A 19,863-nucleotide genomic window follows, 5' to 3' on the forward strand; every position below is an offset into this window, starting at 1 on the left:
AACTCTCCTGGGTCTTCCCCTGGGTCATGCCCCTTTCATTCCTATCCCAGGATATGCTTCATGAGGGAATGATACATTTCCTCTTATAAAGGAAACAAATCATTGGAATTTCAGCCTCAAGACCTCTCTTTCTAGTTAGTATTTACTCATTTTAACATTTCTTGATTCATTTGTTTTTACACCATCTGCAAAACTAGTGGGCTTTGAATGTAGGGTGGTTATGAATATCTGGATTAATTAATACCAGCGCATACTTTTGTAACTATACTTAATGATTTAGAAATCACTGTCATATACACCACCTGATTTCATCTTTACATTCTATTGTACACTACACAGTACATGTGCATCCAAGATGCAGAGGTGTTTACAAAGTTATCTTCCTCAATATTCTTTATATTTTATTTAATTTTTAATTTTTATTTTGAGACAGGGTCTTACTCTGTCACGCAGGCTGGAGTGCAGTGACATGATCACGGCTCTCTGCAGCCTTGCCCTTGCAGGTTCAAGTGGTTGCCCCCACCTCAGCTTCCTGAGTAGTGGGGACTACAGGCATGCACCATCACGCCCTGCTAATTTTTTACTTTTTGTAAAAATATGGTCACCCGATGTTGCCCAGGCTGGTCTCAAACTCCTAGGCTCAAGCAGTCCTCCTACCTTAGCCTCCTAAAGTGCCAGGATTGCAGGCATGAGTCACCATATCCGCTTCTTCAAGATTTTTAAGCTAGTAAGTGGCAGAGACAAGTTCTCTATGGAATACATTCTGCTGCTTCTGCTTTTTTTAGGCTTTTGCATTGTAAACTATAAAGTGATGCACAAATGTTAATCTTTGTTATCAGTTACAAGACACTAGAAAGTGTTTCTTATTTTGGCGATCCTAATATCAGTCTGTATTAATATTTTGAATTCATGTTTTAGCTTTGCCAATTTTGGAAGAACACATTGCTGCTGAAACCGAATTAGGAGTTATGGTAAACAAATCTAAATATCAAAGTAACTATGATTACAAAAAAAAGCTCTGTTTCATAGATATATTATATAGTAATGTACAATATCTATGCTTGTCCTTAGTTGCAGTCAATGTTGATCAGCGGTCAAAGCATTCCAGATGAACTTGTCATAAAGCTAATGTTGGAGAAGCTCAACTCCCCAGAAGTCTGTCACTTTGGTATGTTTATTTTAACACGTTTACAGCCCACAAAGCAGCCTTAAAACTTGTGCTTTACCTGAGGCACAAATAGTTTCTGGAGTTGCCTTTTCTTTTGCCTTAGCATAGGAATCTCAGTGTCTATATTCAGTTGAGCAGTTCAGATGGTTTTATTTGCTTGTTTGATTTTATATCCCAGATTGTACATTTGTTTAAAAAATAAGTTTATATGACCCAATCTTCTTTAACATTGTGTTAGCCAATAAAAGCATCAGAAATCTGCTGTGGTCCATCTTGCAGCACTGCTAACTCTGCTGAATGTTTTCCCATACACCCTGGGTTATATCGCTAAGTTCTGACAATGGCTAGGGTTCTCTGCATTAATCCACACTTACAAGGCAGGAATGGAAAGTGAAATGGCACCAGCTTGCTCTTGAGCTCCAGATAGCGTCAGGCTTCAACCTGTTCATCCACTCTGCCCTCTGACTCTGGACCTGAAACCTCTCCCAGCACTCAAATGGATGCTGAGCAAGGGCTTTGGATCTAATTTATCAAGACAAAGACCACTGAAGCTCAAAATGGTTAAAAAGAAAAGAGCAAACTCTAAGACCTCTGCAAAAGCAGAGAAGAATAAAGACAAGTTTGGGATAAAATCATCCACCTGAAATAGGATTTATTGAATGAAAAAATAAAAATTTAAAAAGTTGCTTCATATTCTCAGCAAGTTAGAAGAGGACATTGAAACTATTAAGAATGCAAGAATAAAAATACAGGAAAGTAAAAACCATAACTGCCAAAGCAAATCAATGATGGAAGCAGCAAAAGCAGCCTTGTCAAACTGTATTTATTGATCTTCACCTATAGATAGAAAAATACCTCTTCACATAGATCATATGTATAGAGAGAGAATACATAGAATGTCCCTTATCTATCCACATATGTAGACAGATCTCTATATGGAGATTTTATATATATATATATATATATATATCTCCATTTTATATATATAACATATATATTCATATGTATGGATTATAAATAAATTATAAGTAGATTGGTAAGATTTGCCTATAAACTGCCTACCTATCTATCCACTTATTACCTATTTGTTCAGCAGTGATAAACAGGATGACCTTGGGCAAAATATCTAGAATATGGAAGGCTGGTTAACTAAAAATGCAAACAGGAATCACAGAATTCCAGATTAGGTCAATAAATAACCTCAGAAAGCATAGTATCTGAAACAGAAATATGTATATAGGTAGGCAAGTAAATACCTATTTGTTAACCTCCCTTACCTCTTTATAAATTTAGATTGATTTACATGGCTAGAAAAAAGATGGCATAAATTATAAGTATTAGCAAAAGGAGAAAGAAAAAACACAAAGAAAAAGAAATTCAGTTGTACCTCTCATGGTGTTCATAATGTTTTAGAATTCTTATTAGGTGTTTTAAAATTCTTATTAGAAAATAGTTCAAACAAAAATAGAGAAGTATAGATATTCTTCCACATGACTCCACCACCCAGGTTTGGCATATGTCCAAAACCAGCTCTAGTCTAATCTCATTTTATCTACACCTCTACTTACTGCCTTCTCTCAGCCTATGCTATTTTTAAGCTAATTCATATCAGTTCATCTGTAAAATGTTCCATTTGTATCTCTAAGAGATGAGGACTCTTAAACTATTAACACATTATCATTATCCCACCTAAAAATTAATTGTAATTCCTTGATATCATCTACTAACTAGTCTGCGGTCATTTCACTAAATACCTCATTGATGCTTTTTAGTTGATTTTTTTTTTTAAGCAGGATCTAATCAGGTTTCAGATATTGCAAGTGACTGGTATGTCTCAAGTCTCTTTAAGTTTCCCCTACTTCTTTCTATCTTCTTGTGTCTTCTCTGTTGAAGAAATGACCTAAAACCATAAAAACCCTAGAAGAAAACCTGGGTAATACCATTCAGGACAAAGGCATGGACAAAGACTTCATGACTAAAACACCAAAAGCAATGGCAACAAAAGCAAAAATTGACAAATGGGGCCTAATTAAACTAAAGAGCTTCTACACCACAAAAGAAACTATCATTGGAGTGAACAGACAATCTATAGAATGGGAGAAAATTTTTGCAATCTATCCATCTGACAAAGGACTAATATCCAGAATCTACAAAGAACTTAAACAAATTTACGAGAAAAAACAAACAACCCCATCAAAAGGTGGGCAAAGGATATGAACAGACGCTTCTCAAAAGAAGACATTTATGCAGCCAACAAACGTGAAAAAATCTCATCATCACTGGTCATTAGAGAAATGCAAATCAAAACCACATTGAGATCCCATCTCACACCCGTTAGAGTGGAGATTATTAAAAAGCCAGGAAACAACAGATGCTGGAGAGGATGTGGAAAAATAGGAATGCTTTTACACTGTTGGCGGGAGTGTAATTTAGTTCAACCATTGTGGAAGACAGTGTGGCAATTCCTCAAGTATCTAGAACCAGAAATAACATTTGAGTCAGCAATCCCATTACTGGGTATATACCCAAAGGATTATAAATCATTCTACTATGAAGACACATGTACACGTATGTTTAATGCAGCACTGTTCACAATAGCAAAGACTTAGAACCAACCCAAACGCCCATCAATGATAGACTGGATAAAGAAAATGTGGCATATATACACCATGGAATACTATGCAGCCATAAAAAAGGGTGAGTTAATGTCCTTTGCAAGGACGTAGATGAAGCTGGAAACCATCATTCTCAGCAAACTAACACGGGAACAGGAAACCAAACACTGCATTTTCTCACTCACAAGTAGTTGAACAATGAGAACACATGGACACAGGGAGGGGAACATCATAAACCAGGGCCTTTTGGGGGATAGGGGCTGGGGGAGGGATAGCAGTAGGAGAAATACCCAATGTAGATGATGGGTTGATGGGCGCAGCAAACCACCATGGCACGTGTATACCTAGGTAACAAACCTGCACGTTCTGCACATGTATCTCAGAACTTAAATAAATAAATTTTATAAAAAGAAGCAGGTCACTTGTAGAGTTTCTCTCATTCTGGATTTGGCTGATTGCATTCCTCAGTCCCCAATACTTCCTGTATGCAGGTATTGTCCTGGGGGCTGGCAAAGGAAAAGTGATATAAATGGTTTCTTTAGTCTGGGGGCGACACTCTCACCACTTGCTTACATGGCCACATTCTAGGCATGCACAAACAAGCTCATTTTAAAGGCTGCAGTGGAGATGGAACCTAAAGCCCTTTCTGCCCAACCACCCCTCATTCATTCTGTAGCATCCCCACAGGAATTTTTTAGAACCTATAACTCTGCTAAATACAGTTTGAAAGTCTTTAACCAAATTCCCAGCAAGCCTTCTCTTTTTGATGGTTACTGTCAACTTGTAGCCTGGTAGCAGAAGCATTTAAGTAAGCCAAGTTGGACACTAAGGTTAATAGCAAGACAAGGAAATCATGATTATAGTTCATATGTCCAAAACCAAGATGACAAGGTCTTTCTTTCTGCCTTTTTTAAGTTAAATTAGATAGCATTGCTTCTCTGGATAGAGCCCAACACAATGTTAGCAGAAAGTAAAGTGATTTAAAAAAAAAAATGCTTAAAAGAAATTGTGCATGCCTAAGCATTCAATTAGGTTTTGAATTACCATGATAATTTCTGGTCTTTTTAAAAAATAAAAGATTGTGGCCAGGTGCAGCACCTGTTATCCCAGCACTTTGGGAGGCCGAGGAGGGCTGACCATGAGGTCAAGAAATCGAGACCATCCTGGCCAACATGGTGAAACCCCGTCTCTACTAAAAATAGAAAAATTAGCTGGCCATGGTGGTGTGCACCTGTAGTCCCAGCTACTCAGGAAATTGAGGCAGGAGAATCACTTGAACCTAGGAGGTGGAGGTTGCAGTGAACTAATATCGTGCCACTGCACTCCAGCCTAGTGAGAGAGTAGGACTCTATCTCAAAAATTTAAAAAAAAAAAAAAATTGTGATAAACATGCTCCAGGTGCTTGGTAACTGTTTTTTATTATGCTATTCTAGGCATTGCATTAAGATAGTGGTTCTCAAACTTTTCGGGCACAAGACTCCCTTACACTCATAAGAATTGTTGAGGCTCCATAAGAAGTTGTGCTTATGTGGGCTATATGTATTTATATTTACCATATTAAAAATTAAAACTGAGACTTAAAAAAAGTTTATCTGTTTAGAAATCATAAAACCATGACTTGTTAACATAAATTGCATATTTTATGAAAGATAATTATATTTTTCAAAACAAAAAATTAGAGGAGTGGTATTGTTTTACATTTTCGCAATCTCTTCAATGTCCTACTTAAGAGAAAGCTGGATTCTCACACCTGCTTCTGCTCAATCTGTTACATGAAGAAAAATGTAGTTTCACACAGATATATACTTGGAAAGGGAGGAGTATTTTAATAGCCTTTGGAATAATTATGGATGTTCTTGATTCTACATCAAAACTCAACAAGTGGAAGTTTCCTGAAGGTTGATTGCATTTTGGAATCTGAAACTGCATCACTGAACTTTTCAAAACTTGGTTACATTAAAATCCACTGGTCTTTCTTGCACTTGGAAAGAGCCTATAACTCATGCCTAATTTTTGTGACACCATCTGTTGGTCATTTGGAGAATATTGGCTCACTGAGTTATACAGATCTTCCAAATGTTGACACATTTTACTATATAATATCAAAAAATCACATTTGCTAATGTCACCACCAATCTCAACAAGAAAAGCTCATTATTAAGCTTATGGTGTTGACTATAAGTTTTTCAAAATTCAGATTTTCACTTGAATATTATAACTGGCAAAAAAATACTATCAGTTTTGTCCTTGAAGTGACAGGGTCATTCCTTTTGCTTTTCATAAGATTTCTGCCAACTATCTAGGGCTGAATAAACATAATTTGGCAATTGTTCTTCCAAGAAAAGATGTTGTAGAAAAATAAGCTGAAAGCTTTTAATTCCCACTGAAGGAATTAAAACTTTATTAATAAGAGAAAAGTTTCTTGATCAAGACAGTAACATAATTAAAGAAATATATTAAGGAAATTATGTGATGATGGTAAACAGGGTGAATTTCAGTGAGAAGACTGAGATTTCTGGATGAGGATACAAGCCAATAAATGTGCTAAACCAAAATTATATTGGCTATTTAAAAAGCAGAAAACTATGTTATGTCCATGGGAATTTTATTACTCTCATAACTTACACAAACATTATATACATATATTCTACTATATTATGAAATATTAATATAAGAAAGAAAATAATATGGCATGCAACCTCTATAATACACTTTTGCCATTCATATGAGTAAATTTTCCTAACATGAGCTAAAATAATTACAAGCATGAAATTTCCTTCCCTAGGCACCTCATCTGTCTAAAATAAATTGACTTGGAATTTTCAAAAATGTCTCCTTCTAGCCCAGTGATTTTTTTATTATCAGAAAAACATTATTCTTAGTTACTCTTCATGACCTTAAGTGTTTATTTAAAATTTTTGACAGATGACTTTATGATAGATATTTTATAAAGTAATAATAATAAACCCATGCCCTCATATGTTGATAATAATATAAAACTTTTAAAATTGTATTTTACTTTACAGGTTATATTATCACTGAAATACCATCACTTTCACAGGATGCCATGACTACCTTACAGCAAATAGAATTAATTAAAAACCTAAATTTGAAACCTGATATTATGATCAATATAAAGGTAAGGGTATTAATTGTTTTGCTAGCAAACTATTCTTTTTTATAGTAGTTAAATTCAAGGAATGCTTTAAACATTTTTAAATAGTTATGGAGATAGTAACTTATGCATCAATCACAGAAACTGAGTCATACGTTCTCATAGTTCTGTGCTCTTGCTCCTACAGCTCCATCTACATGAGATACCTTCTTGCCTCTTCACCAGGCTTCATCATAGCCATCCTTTCAAAGTCAGTTAAGACATCATCTCTTTAGAACTTTCCCTGACAACTACCCCACTCCACCACCTCTCTTTCTCTCTTTTTCACACCTTTCTTACCGTAACAGGGTTAAATCCCTCTCTCAAGACCATTCTCGGTGCTCTCTGCTCCCTATCATGTTACTCACACCTTACTGTATTATAATGTAGTGAATAAAGTCCTTAACCCCATTCATGTTATAAGTGTGATGGTGAAGTGTCCTATGGCAGTTTCTACAGGGAACCAGAGTATCATCAGAGGGCTTAATGTGATACAGAATTCAGTGCCACACACACTTTTTGGATAGTTTGGCCTTACCGGATTGGGGAATAAGAATTTTGAGAACAGAAGCTCTTAGCCCAAGATCCATGATGAATCCCTAAGCATCCATGAACCTCTTGCAATTATACATAAAACTTTATGTATATGTGAATTTTTCTGATGCAAAAATCTATGGCTTTCATTATATTCTAAAGAAGTCTGTGCTACCAAAATCCTGGCTTAAGGGCTAGCAATCTGCTAGAGCAGTAGTTATCAGAGAGTGGTTCCAGAGCCAGCAGCACCCAGAAGCGTGGTAGAAATGCAAATTCTCAGGCCCTACCGCAGAACTAAGAACAGAATCTGTGAGGCGGAACCTAGCTATTGGTGTTACAAAGCCCTCCAGGTGACACTGAGCACCCCTGCTGTGGGGCATATCCTTCAGACTAAGACTCTCATTAGTCATTTCCTGCAAGTGAGGACAGGAGACAGCGGAAGGAGATCGTCCTTGTCAGGATCCTAGAATGTGGGTATTCTGGGTTAAACACATGTTTTTAAAATTACCTGAATAGGTTGAAATTCTTTTTGTGAAAAATTATGAAGCCTAATAAAAGTCTTTTCTCAATAACTACCCATCCCATCTCCACCTAGAGATGGCATGAAGAAATCAGAAAATGAGCAATGAAGGTTCCAACGTTCCTGGCTTCCTTTGTTTCTTAATGTGTGATACATGAACTTCCAGCATCAGAATCACTGAGGATTCTTGTTGAAGTATCTAAGCCTCACTCCAAACTTAATAAATGACAAGAGGAGCTGCAATTGATTTAACAAGCCCCCCAGATGCAGTTACATGCTCATGTGGCAGAATCAATGCCTCATAAAACAACCTAGATTTTTTTTTATCCTGAAAAACATTTAGAGCACAATGTATCAATCAGAGAACTATTATTATCATTAATAATGCACCCATAGAGCATGGACTACAATTAGAAGGCCTGGTTCCAAGTTGCAGTTCCTCCACGTGACATTATGATCTGAGATTGGTCTCTTAATCTGCCAGAGCTGCTTCTCTGACCTACGGGATGGCTGTAATCATAATTTGGATTGCTTATTTTACAGTTAGTTGAGAATTCAGTAAAATCGCACATATGAAAGCAATGTGGAACAAGAAACTTGTAGACTTTTGTTTTGGCATTTTTACTATCTGGGTTCAGTTTCCCATTTACAAAATTTAAATGTTATGCTAGAATAGATGATCTTTTGGGTCCTATTCATGACTGGCATTTTATAAAATACCTCACCCATAAAGCTGTAAGTGACAGTAAATATTACAAATAAACAATATTTTTATATGTGGCTATTCCCCCTATTTTACACCATTCTTAAACTTTTCAAACTAATCATAGAATTCTGTGTACCTTTGCAGAGTTAATTGATTTTCTATTCCATTTATCTACTCTTTTTACTTTTCTAATCCTCTTTCCTCATTTTAAGACTTGTAATACTTTTTCACCTACATTAATTTTGAACAAATAAAAACATAGCATAAAGGTAGTGTCTGAGCCTCTCTTGGCATGTAATGCAACCTGATGCAAAATGCCAGTCACAATATTGCATTTGCTCAGGTTTTAAAGGAATTTTTTGGTTCATGTACTGCACAATATATTCAATAAATACACATGGAATTAAAAGCATATTCAAAATGTTTTAAGTAATTTAATAATGTTGTTTCTTAGTGTCCTGACTATGATTTATGCCAGAGAATTTCTGGGCAAAGACAGCACAATAGTACGGGATACATATACAGTAGAGACCAGTGGGATCCTGAAGTCATTGAGAATCAAAGGAAAAAGAAGAAAGAAGCCCAAAAAGACAAGAAAGGAGAAGAGGAAGAAGAGGAGGAAGAGCAAGAAGAAGAAGAGGTAATATCTCAATAGGTAACTGTCATACACTACACTTTTAAAAATTGCTATAATTAAATTAAATGCTGATATACATACTAGGAAATAGCAGATGCTATAGAACATTACATTTTCTTTACACATTGAGTTTGGAGGAAATAAGCAAAAATCTTTCATGTTTTCAAAAATTACGAGATCATAATCTTGAGGTCAAGTTTAGCCCTCCTTCAGCATAGATGTGTCTCTACATTTCTGACATTCTGACACCTAGTGTGCTTCATCTCATAATGGTGGAGTCACCTACTATGTGTCAAGCACTAGGCAAGGTAGAATAAGAAGTTAGAGCATTTCTTAGTCCATTTTCTGTTGCCTACAACAGAATAACTGAAACTGGGTAATTTATAAAGAATGACTTCTTTAAAAAATTTAAGCTTCAGGTGGTACATGTTCAGATTTTTTGTATGGATATATTATATAATGCTGAGGTCTGGACGCCATTGAACCCCTCATCGAAATAGGGAACACAGTACATAATAGGTATTTTTTCAACCCTTCCCTTTCTCCCTCCCTTTCCCTTTTTGGAGTGCCCAGTCTCTATTGTTCCCATCTTCATGTCTATGTGTACCCTGTGTTTAACTTCCACTTACGTGTGAGAACATGCAGTGTTTGGTTTTCTGTTTCTGATAATGGCCTACAACTGCATCCATGTTACTGCAAAGGACATGATTTTATTCTTTTTTATGGCCGTGTAGTATTCCATTATGTATATGTACCACATTTTCTTTATCCAATCTACTATAGATGGGCACCTAGATTGATTCCATGTCTTTGCTGCTTTGAATACTGTGTGATAAACATGTGAGTGTAGGTGTCTTTTCAGTAAAACAATATATTTTCCTTTGGGTATATGGCCTGTAATGGGATTGTCGAGTTGAATAATTCAGTTTTTAATTATTTGGGAAATCATCAAACTGCTTTCAACAGGGAATGAACTAATTTACAACCCCACCAACACTATATGAGCATTCCCTTTAGAAAAGGAATTTATTTCTTATAGTTATGGAGGCTGAGAAGCCTAAGGTTGAGGAGCCACATCTGGTGAGGGCCTTCTTGCAGGTAGACACTCCACAGAGTCCTGAGGTGGTGCAGGGTATCACATGGTGAGGGGGCTGAATGTGCTAGCTCAGGTCTCTCTTCTTCATATAAAGCCACCAGTCCCACTCCTATGAATCTGTTAATCCATGAATGGATTAATTCTTCATGGGCCCTCATGACTCAATCACCTCTTAAAGATGAGTCTTAAAGACCCTGCCTCTCAATACTGCCACATTTGGGACTGAATTTCAACATGAGCTTTGGAAGAGACAAACATTTAAGCTGTAACAGAGCAAAAAAAGACTAAGTAACCCAGGGAGCAAAGTAACCCAGGGAGCAAAGTAACCCAGGCATCATTCAATTTGTGAAGCTAACACAACCCTGATTTCAAACTCTAATGAACAGAGAACATGAAAAGTTCAACTTATAATCAACATAAATATTCTAAGAATAACATGTTCTATTTTCATCTTAGTTTTTGAAATCTGGTATGTATCTTACTTTTATAGTACATTCCAATTACACTTGCCAAATTTCAAGTGCTCAGTGGGTAGATGTGGCTAATAACTTCCATGTTAAATAGCATAAGTCTAACCCCTTGCTTATAGGGTCTACCCCTATAGGGTCCAGTGAGTCCCTCCCTGCTGGTGTGGAGATGAGAAATTAGAAATAAAGACACAATACACAGAGATAGAGAAGAGTTTGGGCCCGGGGGTCCACTGCTACTCGAAGCACAGAGACCAACAGTGGCCCCAAGAGCCTGGACACTCTGACTTTTATTGAGTGTAACACAGGAGGAAGGGCAGGTAGGATGAGGTAATGTTGGTTAGTGATAGGGTCAGGTAAATCATGTGTCTTGGAGATAAGGGGCCCAAGACTTTGAAGAAGCCGAGGCAAGGAGAAAACCTAAGGCGTCAGCACTTTTTTCATACTTGTCAAGAAATAGGAAGGTCACTAAGATTTATGTTACTATTACTAATTCTTACTTTCTAAGGAAAAGAGGAACCAGGTGCAGAAGTAGGACTTGAAAGTAGCCATGGAATGTGACCACTGAAGCACAGCACCACACAGAGACAATTAAGTCTCAGGATGTCTGTGGGCTTCCCTGATAGCCATCAGGCCTACCACAAGAGCTTGGAGAAGCAGAGTTTTCTCCTAACTCCTCTGGGGAGGAAACATCTCGGCCATCTTGGACGTCTCCTTCCCTAGCTGGCTAACCAGCAGGCACTTTCACAGTGCTAACACTGTCACACAGCCAAGGCATCCTCCAGCAGGCCTTATGTGGGCATGACAGAGGACTTAGAGTATCTTGCCTTAGGGTCACCTCTTTTCCAATACCACTTCAGTCCCATATTTCTTGACCCAAGACTTATTAGTAAGATTAAAGATCATATGATTATATAGATGAATATATTTATGATTACATATGAATAGCTGTGTGATTATATATGAGTATATATAGGAATAACTATGTAAATATATTTCTAATTTGTTTCTAAATCTATATTTATATGAGAACATGCTGAAGCTTCAGACCCTTGCCTTGGCTCTTGCAGGGTTCTCCCCTCCATTGCTCTGTTTTATTTTCCTCATAGCACTTATCACTTTCTGAAATTGTTACTTTTTTACTTGCTTCTTATCTGTCTGCCCCACTGAATGAAAACTCTATGTAGCAGGGACAGTCTCCAGTGCGACAGTGGGTACTTAATACGAAGCTGTGTAATGGCGGAATGAATGAATGCCAGCATACTAGCAAATCCCTCTACTAGAGAGAGAAAATGGTAGCATCTTTTGGAAAAGACACGTATATTAAGCCATTTTGGAATGTATAACCTTTGGTCTGGTAATTCTACTAGTAGGAACTATTGTAAGGGAAAATGTTAGCCATATAAAGATTTATCTACGAAGCTACTTATTGCAACATTATTTGTAATCGTGAAAAGCCTGAAACATTATTGTCCAAGTATAGAGTAATTCGATAATTGTACATTCAAGGAAATTAATATATTATTTGACCATTAAAATAATACTTAAAACAGTTGATAAAATGGCTTATATGGAGAATATGGCTCAAGTAAAATATGCATGTGTGTACATTGATAAAAAACAGGAAAGAATGAATAATTTGCATCATAAATATGATATGGAATACTTATTCTGTGCCAGACCTGTGATGAGAACTTTTACACACACTGTTCCCTCTGCCTTAAGATGTTCTTTCTCTAGAAACCTGTGTGGCAGCTCTCTCTCCCTCATTTCCTTCGGATTTCAACTCAACTTCCACTTCTTTAGATAAACCTTTCATGGCCACCTGATGTAAAATATCGTCTTCTCCCACCACTCTCCATCCATGCTACCCTGCTTTATTTTTCTTCCTAGTACTTACCACCCCCTAATATGTTATAAATGTATTTGTGTACTTGTTTATGCTCTCTTCCTCAACTACATTGTGTGTGAGTGCTATGAGCCCAGGATGTTAGTTGGTTTTGTTCACTCTTCTATCCCAAATCCTTAGAACAGTGCCTGATGCATAGAAGGCACCCAATAAATGTGGAATGAATGAATTAAAAGCTCAGGTGTTCACAAGAAATATAATTTCTCTATTTTGCCTCTAAAAATCTGATGCTCTTTCCTATTCTTCCCTACTTATTGGGGAACAAATGGAAATGAGTAAATATCCAGGTCAATTTAAAACTTTATTCCATCTGATGAAGACCCCTTAGGAGACTTTCATTCTCTTAAATAAAAATCTTTTATCTTAATCTTGAACCTTCCTGTATGCCCCCAGCCCCACTTCTTACTCAAAAATGATATCTAGGTGTAAAGAGTGGGGAATGTGGCTTGTAATTGAATAATTAATTATTCATCTAAAGATATTTGAAAACTCTTTTTTTCCATTTAGGCATTTATTGCTGAAATGCAGATGGTGGCTGAAATTCTTCATCATCTGGTTCAGAGGCCTGAAGATTATTTGGAAAACGTCAAAAACATTGTTAAGCTTTATAAGGAAACAATTCTCCAAACTTTAGAAGTAAGAACAAAATATATTGCTAAAAATTGGAATATTTATATTTGTTTCATCACTGACTAAATAGCTTTCACATGTCTTCATCCCCATGTATTATCTGTCTGATTCTCCTCTTGAGCTTTGTAGAAAGCTGTTAGAAAAAGGCTTCCATCTCAAAGACTGTTTCCCAGAACAATACTATTTAACTCTTGCAACTCTGTTACTGCAAAGTGACAAAAGAACTGCATTTTTCAAAAGCCAATGGGGTAATTCCTTTATGGATGGAGGTTGGAAAATCATGTTAAAAGACTCTGTTGTAGAAGTATTTTCAATCTGTAATTTATAGCTTTATCAAAACAAATGTGCACTTAAGGTGTACCTTTTGTGTAAAAAGAATTGCCTATTCAGTTAGATTGCTGTCTAAAGAATTGTTAAGCTGATTGGTCTATGGTTATCCCATTATATGTAAACATGTTAAGACGATTATATAGTGTAATAGAAAGATTTTAATTAAAATAATCAGTATTTTAAAAGTATGATGACTGAGATTAGAAGTATGTGGAAGAATATTTTATATGGTAAAAGTTCAGGTAAGACTCTACCAAATATAATCATTTGTGTTGGAGATTAAGTCAACAAACATTTATTGAACTTGCACATTTAGCCAGACACTGTGCTAAGCAATAGAACTATGAAGACAAATAAAACAGTCCTTCAATTGCCTGTTTCAATATGATGGAGAAACTAAAGAATGTGTTTCATGCTGTCTCACAATATTTATATTATTTTAAAGATAAATGAGTGGATCATTTTCCCTCTCATCATCCATCCCCCAAAATGAGAACCACAGTTAATTGCTTTCATATGAATGACTTCTATTCCTCCCCACCGCTCCTGTCACTGGCTTATAAACGTAGCTTCTGAAGCATGAAGTACATGACTATCAATAACATCCTTTCTTCCTTCAATAAAAATATCCTGACTACTCTTTAAGTGACTGGCACTGGGTATGAAATAAAGCCAAATTAGAATCAGATTCAGAAATTAGAAAATTGTATTTATGGGGGGGAAATGCAGAGGTCATCTTTTTAAGGATACCACCAGGTTATCCTTCCTCACATTGCTGGTGCCCAGTGCAGTGCCCAAGTCTGGCAAACAGTAAATGCTTAACAAATGTTCATTAGCACAAATGATAAGATACAAAGGAAGAAGAACGATAGCTTCAGTTTCATTAAATGTACGACTTCTGGAAATTAAATAGATAAAACCACACTCAAAGACAATAAACTGGAAAAATATTCCCATTAACTATGATGAAAAATTTAAAGTTTTGGCATATTAAAAGGTCATAGAAATGATTTTTTAAAAACCTGCAAGTTCACTCTGTCTTGAGATAAATAGACAACAAATCTGAGCAATTAACAAAAATGAAGAAGAGTAACATGCCTGTAGAAAAAAATGTTCAGCCTCACTGATAATAAAGAAATGCTAATCTAAGTAATGAAATATCATTTTCATGATCAAAATTTAAAATATGAAAAGGTAGGAAGACTGGCTACCCAAGTGCAGAAAACAGGAACTGGACCCCTTCCCGGCAGCTTACACTAGAGTTAACTCCAGATGGATTAAAGACTTAAACATAAGACCTAATACCATAAAAACCCTAGAAGAAAACCTAGGCAAAACCATTCAGAACATAGACATAGGCAAGGACTTCATGACTAAAACACCAAAAGCTTTGGCAACAAAAGCTGAAATAGATAAATGGGGTCAAATTAAACTCCAGAGCTTCTGTACAGCAAAAGAAACAATCATTAGAGTGAACTGGCAACCAACAGAATGGGTTTATATATTATATAAATTATATATTTTATATATATATTATATATACACAATGTAATGTGAAGCCTTGTTCAAAACATGATTATTTATGGTTAAGTGAACAACACTTGTAAATCTGTTGTCAGTCTAGAGGAAAACAGATCGAATCTAACCTTACACAGTATTGTGAAAAACAAAATACACTGAATAATTAAAGAGATTATTTTGTTCAAACTTGCAATAAGGAGAACGTTCATTAATAAGGACCTTCTAAAAGAAATGGAAAGGAGCTGGGTTTTATGGAAGCAGGTAAACAAGGGAGCCATCCTTGAGTCTTACGGAGTCATGAGCAAAGATGGAGGCAGACTATCTGAGTCTTTGAGGAAGGATGGAAATGGGTCTTTTTCTCAGCCATCCCTACTTTCTAGTGTCACAGGGCTCAGAGTTCAACATTGTTGACATACAAAAATAAAATATAGTAGATATTGGATTTTAATATTAAAAATAAAAACAAATAGTAGAAGAAAATTTAGAAAAATATTAATATAATCTTGAGATAAAGAAAATCTAATTTAGGTCAGGTGTGGTGGCCCACGCCTGTAATCCTAACACCTTGGGAGGCCAAATTGGGCCGATCGCTTGAGCCCAAGAGTTCAAGACCAGCCTGGGCAACATGGCAAAAACCATGGTGAAACCCTGTCTCTACCAAAAAAAAAAAAAAAAATCTAATTTAAACAAAAAAGGAAATCTAGAAGTAATGAACATATATATTTGATTATGAAAATAATTTATTTTGCTGAAGACACCATAAATACATTCAAAAGATAAATTATAGAAAGGTAAAATATCTGCAATCCACATGCCAGATTGTAGGGTGCCAGCCCCACATATCACCCGTGGGTACCCAGAGTTTGTTGGCAACAAAAGAATGAGAAAGAGACAGGTTAAGAATGCATAAGTGGGACCAGGGGGCCAGTGCATAAACTGGAGGAAGCAGAGGACCTAAGCTCTGGCTTCCACAATATTTATTGAATACAGTCACTTTTATCTATAGTGCAGGTGGTAGGGTGAATTCATGGAAGGGAGGCTGTGGCCAAACATAAAATTGATAGCAGTGGCGGTTTATGTGAGTTTCCCAAGAGCTAAAAGCATATGCTTATCAATAGACAATGCAGCTGGTGGGAGCAGGCTTAGCACAGAACTTACGTGTCTGGTTACATTCCATTGCTTCAAGAGAGTTTTATGTCCTTGGGCACTATGTTTAGAATATCAGAGCTTAGGTCATTTTGTTACTGGGAATATACTGGCAACAGAGAGGCCTTCCTCCCCAGAGGCCTCCTGCGGCCTTCTGCAGTTTATTGTTCCTGATTTCTTTTACACATTACTTATAACCAGTTTATGTTATACATTACTTATAACCAGTTTATGTAGACACATTGTAAATCCTCCCTCCATTGCTGCTTCCCCCAACACCAGATAAGAGTTAAAAACTTTCCATGAATGTCAGAGAAATGAAACAATCCAATAGAAAAATGTATAGAGTTATGATTAGGCAGTTTACAGACATGCATATCTGAATGCTGAACCTCACCACAGGGATAAAAAGTAAAACAAACTGATCCCATTTTTTAACTCAGTTTGGCAGAAATTAAAAAGTTAACATAGCCAATGGTGGCAGGAAGAAATGAGCATTCTCATACATTGCTGATTAGGGTTTTTTGTTTTGTTTGTTGTCGTTGTTTTTGAGACAGAGTTTTTTTGCTCTTGTTGCCTAGGCTGGAGTGCAATGGTGCGATCTCGGCTCACTGCAACCTCCACCTTCTGGGTTCAGACGATTCTCCTGCTTCAGCCTCCCAAATAGCTGGGATTATAGGCATGCACCACCATGCCCAGCTAATTTTTTTTTGTACTTTTAGTAGAGACGGGGGCTTCACCATGTTAGTCACGTTGGTCTTGAACTCCCGACCTCAGGTGATCCACCCGCCTTGGCCTCCCAAAGTGCTGGGATTACAGGCATTACCCAGTGTGCCTGGCCTGCTGATTAGGGTTTTGAATTGCTACAACCTTTTAGAAAACCAACTGGCTGTACCTACATGTGTTAATATTAAAACCTACTTTTACAAATCTGGCCCGTATATCCAATATATCAAGATACACCAAAGGATGCATAATCTGTGTTACAGAACATTTATATGTGTACATATCAGTGAAGTGAATGGTTGTGTAAAGAGACCTACCTGTTGTGCAGGCAGCATGAAGGAGTAGGAAGAAGTCGCGTTGATTGTTTCTATGTACTTTTTTGCATTCCTTCACAAGTTGCAGTTAGTACAAGTTATTTTTGTAATTATTAAAGAAGAAAGTAATTATTTTTCTTTTTCCCATTTATTTATTTTATTGCATTTTAGGTTTTGGGGTACATGTGAAGAACATGCAAGATTATTGCATAAGTATGCACGTGGCAGTGTGATTTGCTGCCTTCCTCCCCATCACCTACATCTGGCATCTCTCCCCTTGCTATCTCTCCCCAACTCCCCACCCCCCACCGTCCCTCCCCTATTTCCCCCCAACTGACCCCAGTGTGCAGTGCTCCCCTCCCTGTGTCCATGTGTTCTCATTGTTCAACACCCACCTATGAGTGAGAACATGTGGTGTTTGATCTTCTGCTCTTCTGTCATCATGCTGAGAATGATGGTTTCCAGGTTCATCCATGTCCCTGCAAAGGACACAAGCTCATCGTTTTTGATGGCTGCATAAGATTCCATGGTCTATATATGCCACATTTTCCCTGTCCAGTCTATCATTGATGGGCATTTGGGTTGGTTCCAGGTCTTTGCTATTGTAAACAGTGCCGCAATGAACATTCGTGTGCACGTGTCCTTATAGTAGAATGCTTTATAATCCTTTGGATATATACCCAGTAATGGGATTGCTGGGTCCAATGGAATTTCTATTTCTAGGTCCTTGAGGAATCGCCACACTGTCTTCCACAATGGTTGAACTAATTTACACTCCCACCAGCAGTGTAAAAGTGTTCCTATTTCTCCACATCCTTTCCAGCATCTGTTGTCTCCAGATTTTTAAATGATCGTCCTTCTAACTGGCATGAGATTGTATCTCAATGTTGTTTTGATTTGCATTTCTCTGATGACCAGTGATGATGAGCATTTTTTCATATGTTTATTGGCCTCATGTATGTCTTCTTTTGTAAAGTATCTGTTCATATCCTTTGCCCACTTTTGAATGGTCTTGTTAGTTTTTTTCTTGTAAATCTGTTTTAGTTCTTTGTAAATTCTGGATATCAGCCCTTAGTCAGATTGGTAAACTGCAAAAATTTTTTCCCATTCTGTTGGTTGCCGATTCACTCTAATGACTGTTTCTTTTGCTGTGCAGAAGCTGTGGAGTTTGATTAGGTCCCATTTGTCTATTTTGGCTTTTGTTGTCAATGCTTTTGGTGTTTTGGTCATGAAGTCTTTGCCTACACCTATGTCCTGAATGGTTTTGCCTAGATTTTCTTCTAGGGTTTTTATGGTGTTAGGTCTTATGTTTAAGTCTTTAATCCATCTGGAGTTAATTTTAGTGTAACGTGTCAGGAAGGGGTCCAGTTTCTGCTTTCTGCACATGGCTAGCCAGTTTTCCCAACACCATTTATTAAACAGGGAATCCTTTCCCCATTGCTTGTTTTTGTCAGGTTTGTCAAAGATCAGATGGTTGTAGATATGTTGCATTGCGTCTGAGACCTCTGTTCTGTTCCATTGGTCTATATCTCTGTTTTGGTACCAGTACCATGCTGTTTTGATTACTGTAGCCTTGTAGTATAGTTTGAAGTCCGGTAGTGTGATGCCTCCCAGTTTGTTCTTTTTGCTTAGAATTGACTTGGCTATGTGGGCTCTCTTTTGGTTCCATATGAAGTTTAAGGTGGTTTTTTCCAGTTCCATGAAGAAGGTCATTGGTAGCTTGATGGGGATAGCATTGAATCTCTAAATTACTTTGGGCAGTATGGCCATTTTCACGATATTGATTCTTCCTAACCATGAACATGAAATGTTTCTCCATCTGTTTGTGTCCTCTCTTATTTCGTTGAGCAGTGGCTTGTAGTTCTCCTTGAAGAGGTCCTTTACGTTCCTTGTTAGTTGTATTCCTAGGTATTTTATTCTCTTTTGGCAATTGTGAATGGAAGTTTGTTCTTGATTTGGCTCTCTTTAAGTCTGTTATTGGTGTATAGGAATGCATGTCATTTTTGCACATTGATTTTGTATCCTGAGACTTTGCTGAACTTGCTTATCAGTTTCAGGAGATTTGGGGCTGAGACGATGGGGTCTTCTAGATATACAATCATGTCGTCTGCAAATAAAGACAATTTGACTTTCTCCTTTCCTATTTGAATACCCTTTATTTCTTTTTCTTGCCTGATTGCTCTGGCTAGAACTTCTAGTACTATATTCAATAGGAGTGGTGAGAGAGGGCATCCTTGTCTGGTGCCACATTTCAAGGGGAATGCTTCCAGTTTTTGCCCATTCAGTATGATATTGGCTGTTGGTTTGTTGTAAATAGCTTTTATTATTTTGAGATACGTTCCGTCAATACCTAGCTTATTGAGTGTTTTTAGCATAAAGGGCTGTTGAAT

The 19,863-nt window shown here is 36.9% G+C and overlaps 1 protein-coding gene across 4 annotated transcripts in view; it reads left to right on the top strand.

Annotated features, from left to right (window-relative positions):
- Nucleotides 1-19,863, top strand: part of AK9 (adenylate kinase 9) — a 190,039-nt gene that overhangs the window by 14,001 nt on the left and 156,175 nt on the right. For all 4 annotated transcript variants that reach the window (XM_032275055.1, XM_032275052.1, XM_032275054.1 and 1 more), the window contains exons 4-8: nt 919-971; nt 1,072-1,168; nt 6,810-6,922; nt 9,152-9,337; nt 13,314-13,442. In XM_032275055.1, coding sequence (XP_032130946.1) covers nt 919-971; nt 1,072-1,168; nt 6,810-6,922; nt 9,152-9,337; nt 13,314-13,442 — 578 coding nt within the window. The remainder of the gene's footprint in view (nt 1-918; nt 972-1,071; nt 1,169-6,809; nt 6,923-9,151; nt 9,338-13,313; nt 13,443-19,863) is intronic.

This window comes from Sapajus apella, unplaced genomic scaffold (assembly GCF_009761245.1).
Source record: "Sapajus apella isolate SASKATOON/1434 unplaced genomic scaffold, GSC_monkey_1.0 scaffold6, whole genome shotgun sequence".
NCBI lineage: Eukaryota > Metazoa > Chordata > Mammalia > Primates > Cebidae > Sapajus > Sapajus apella.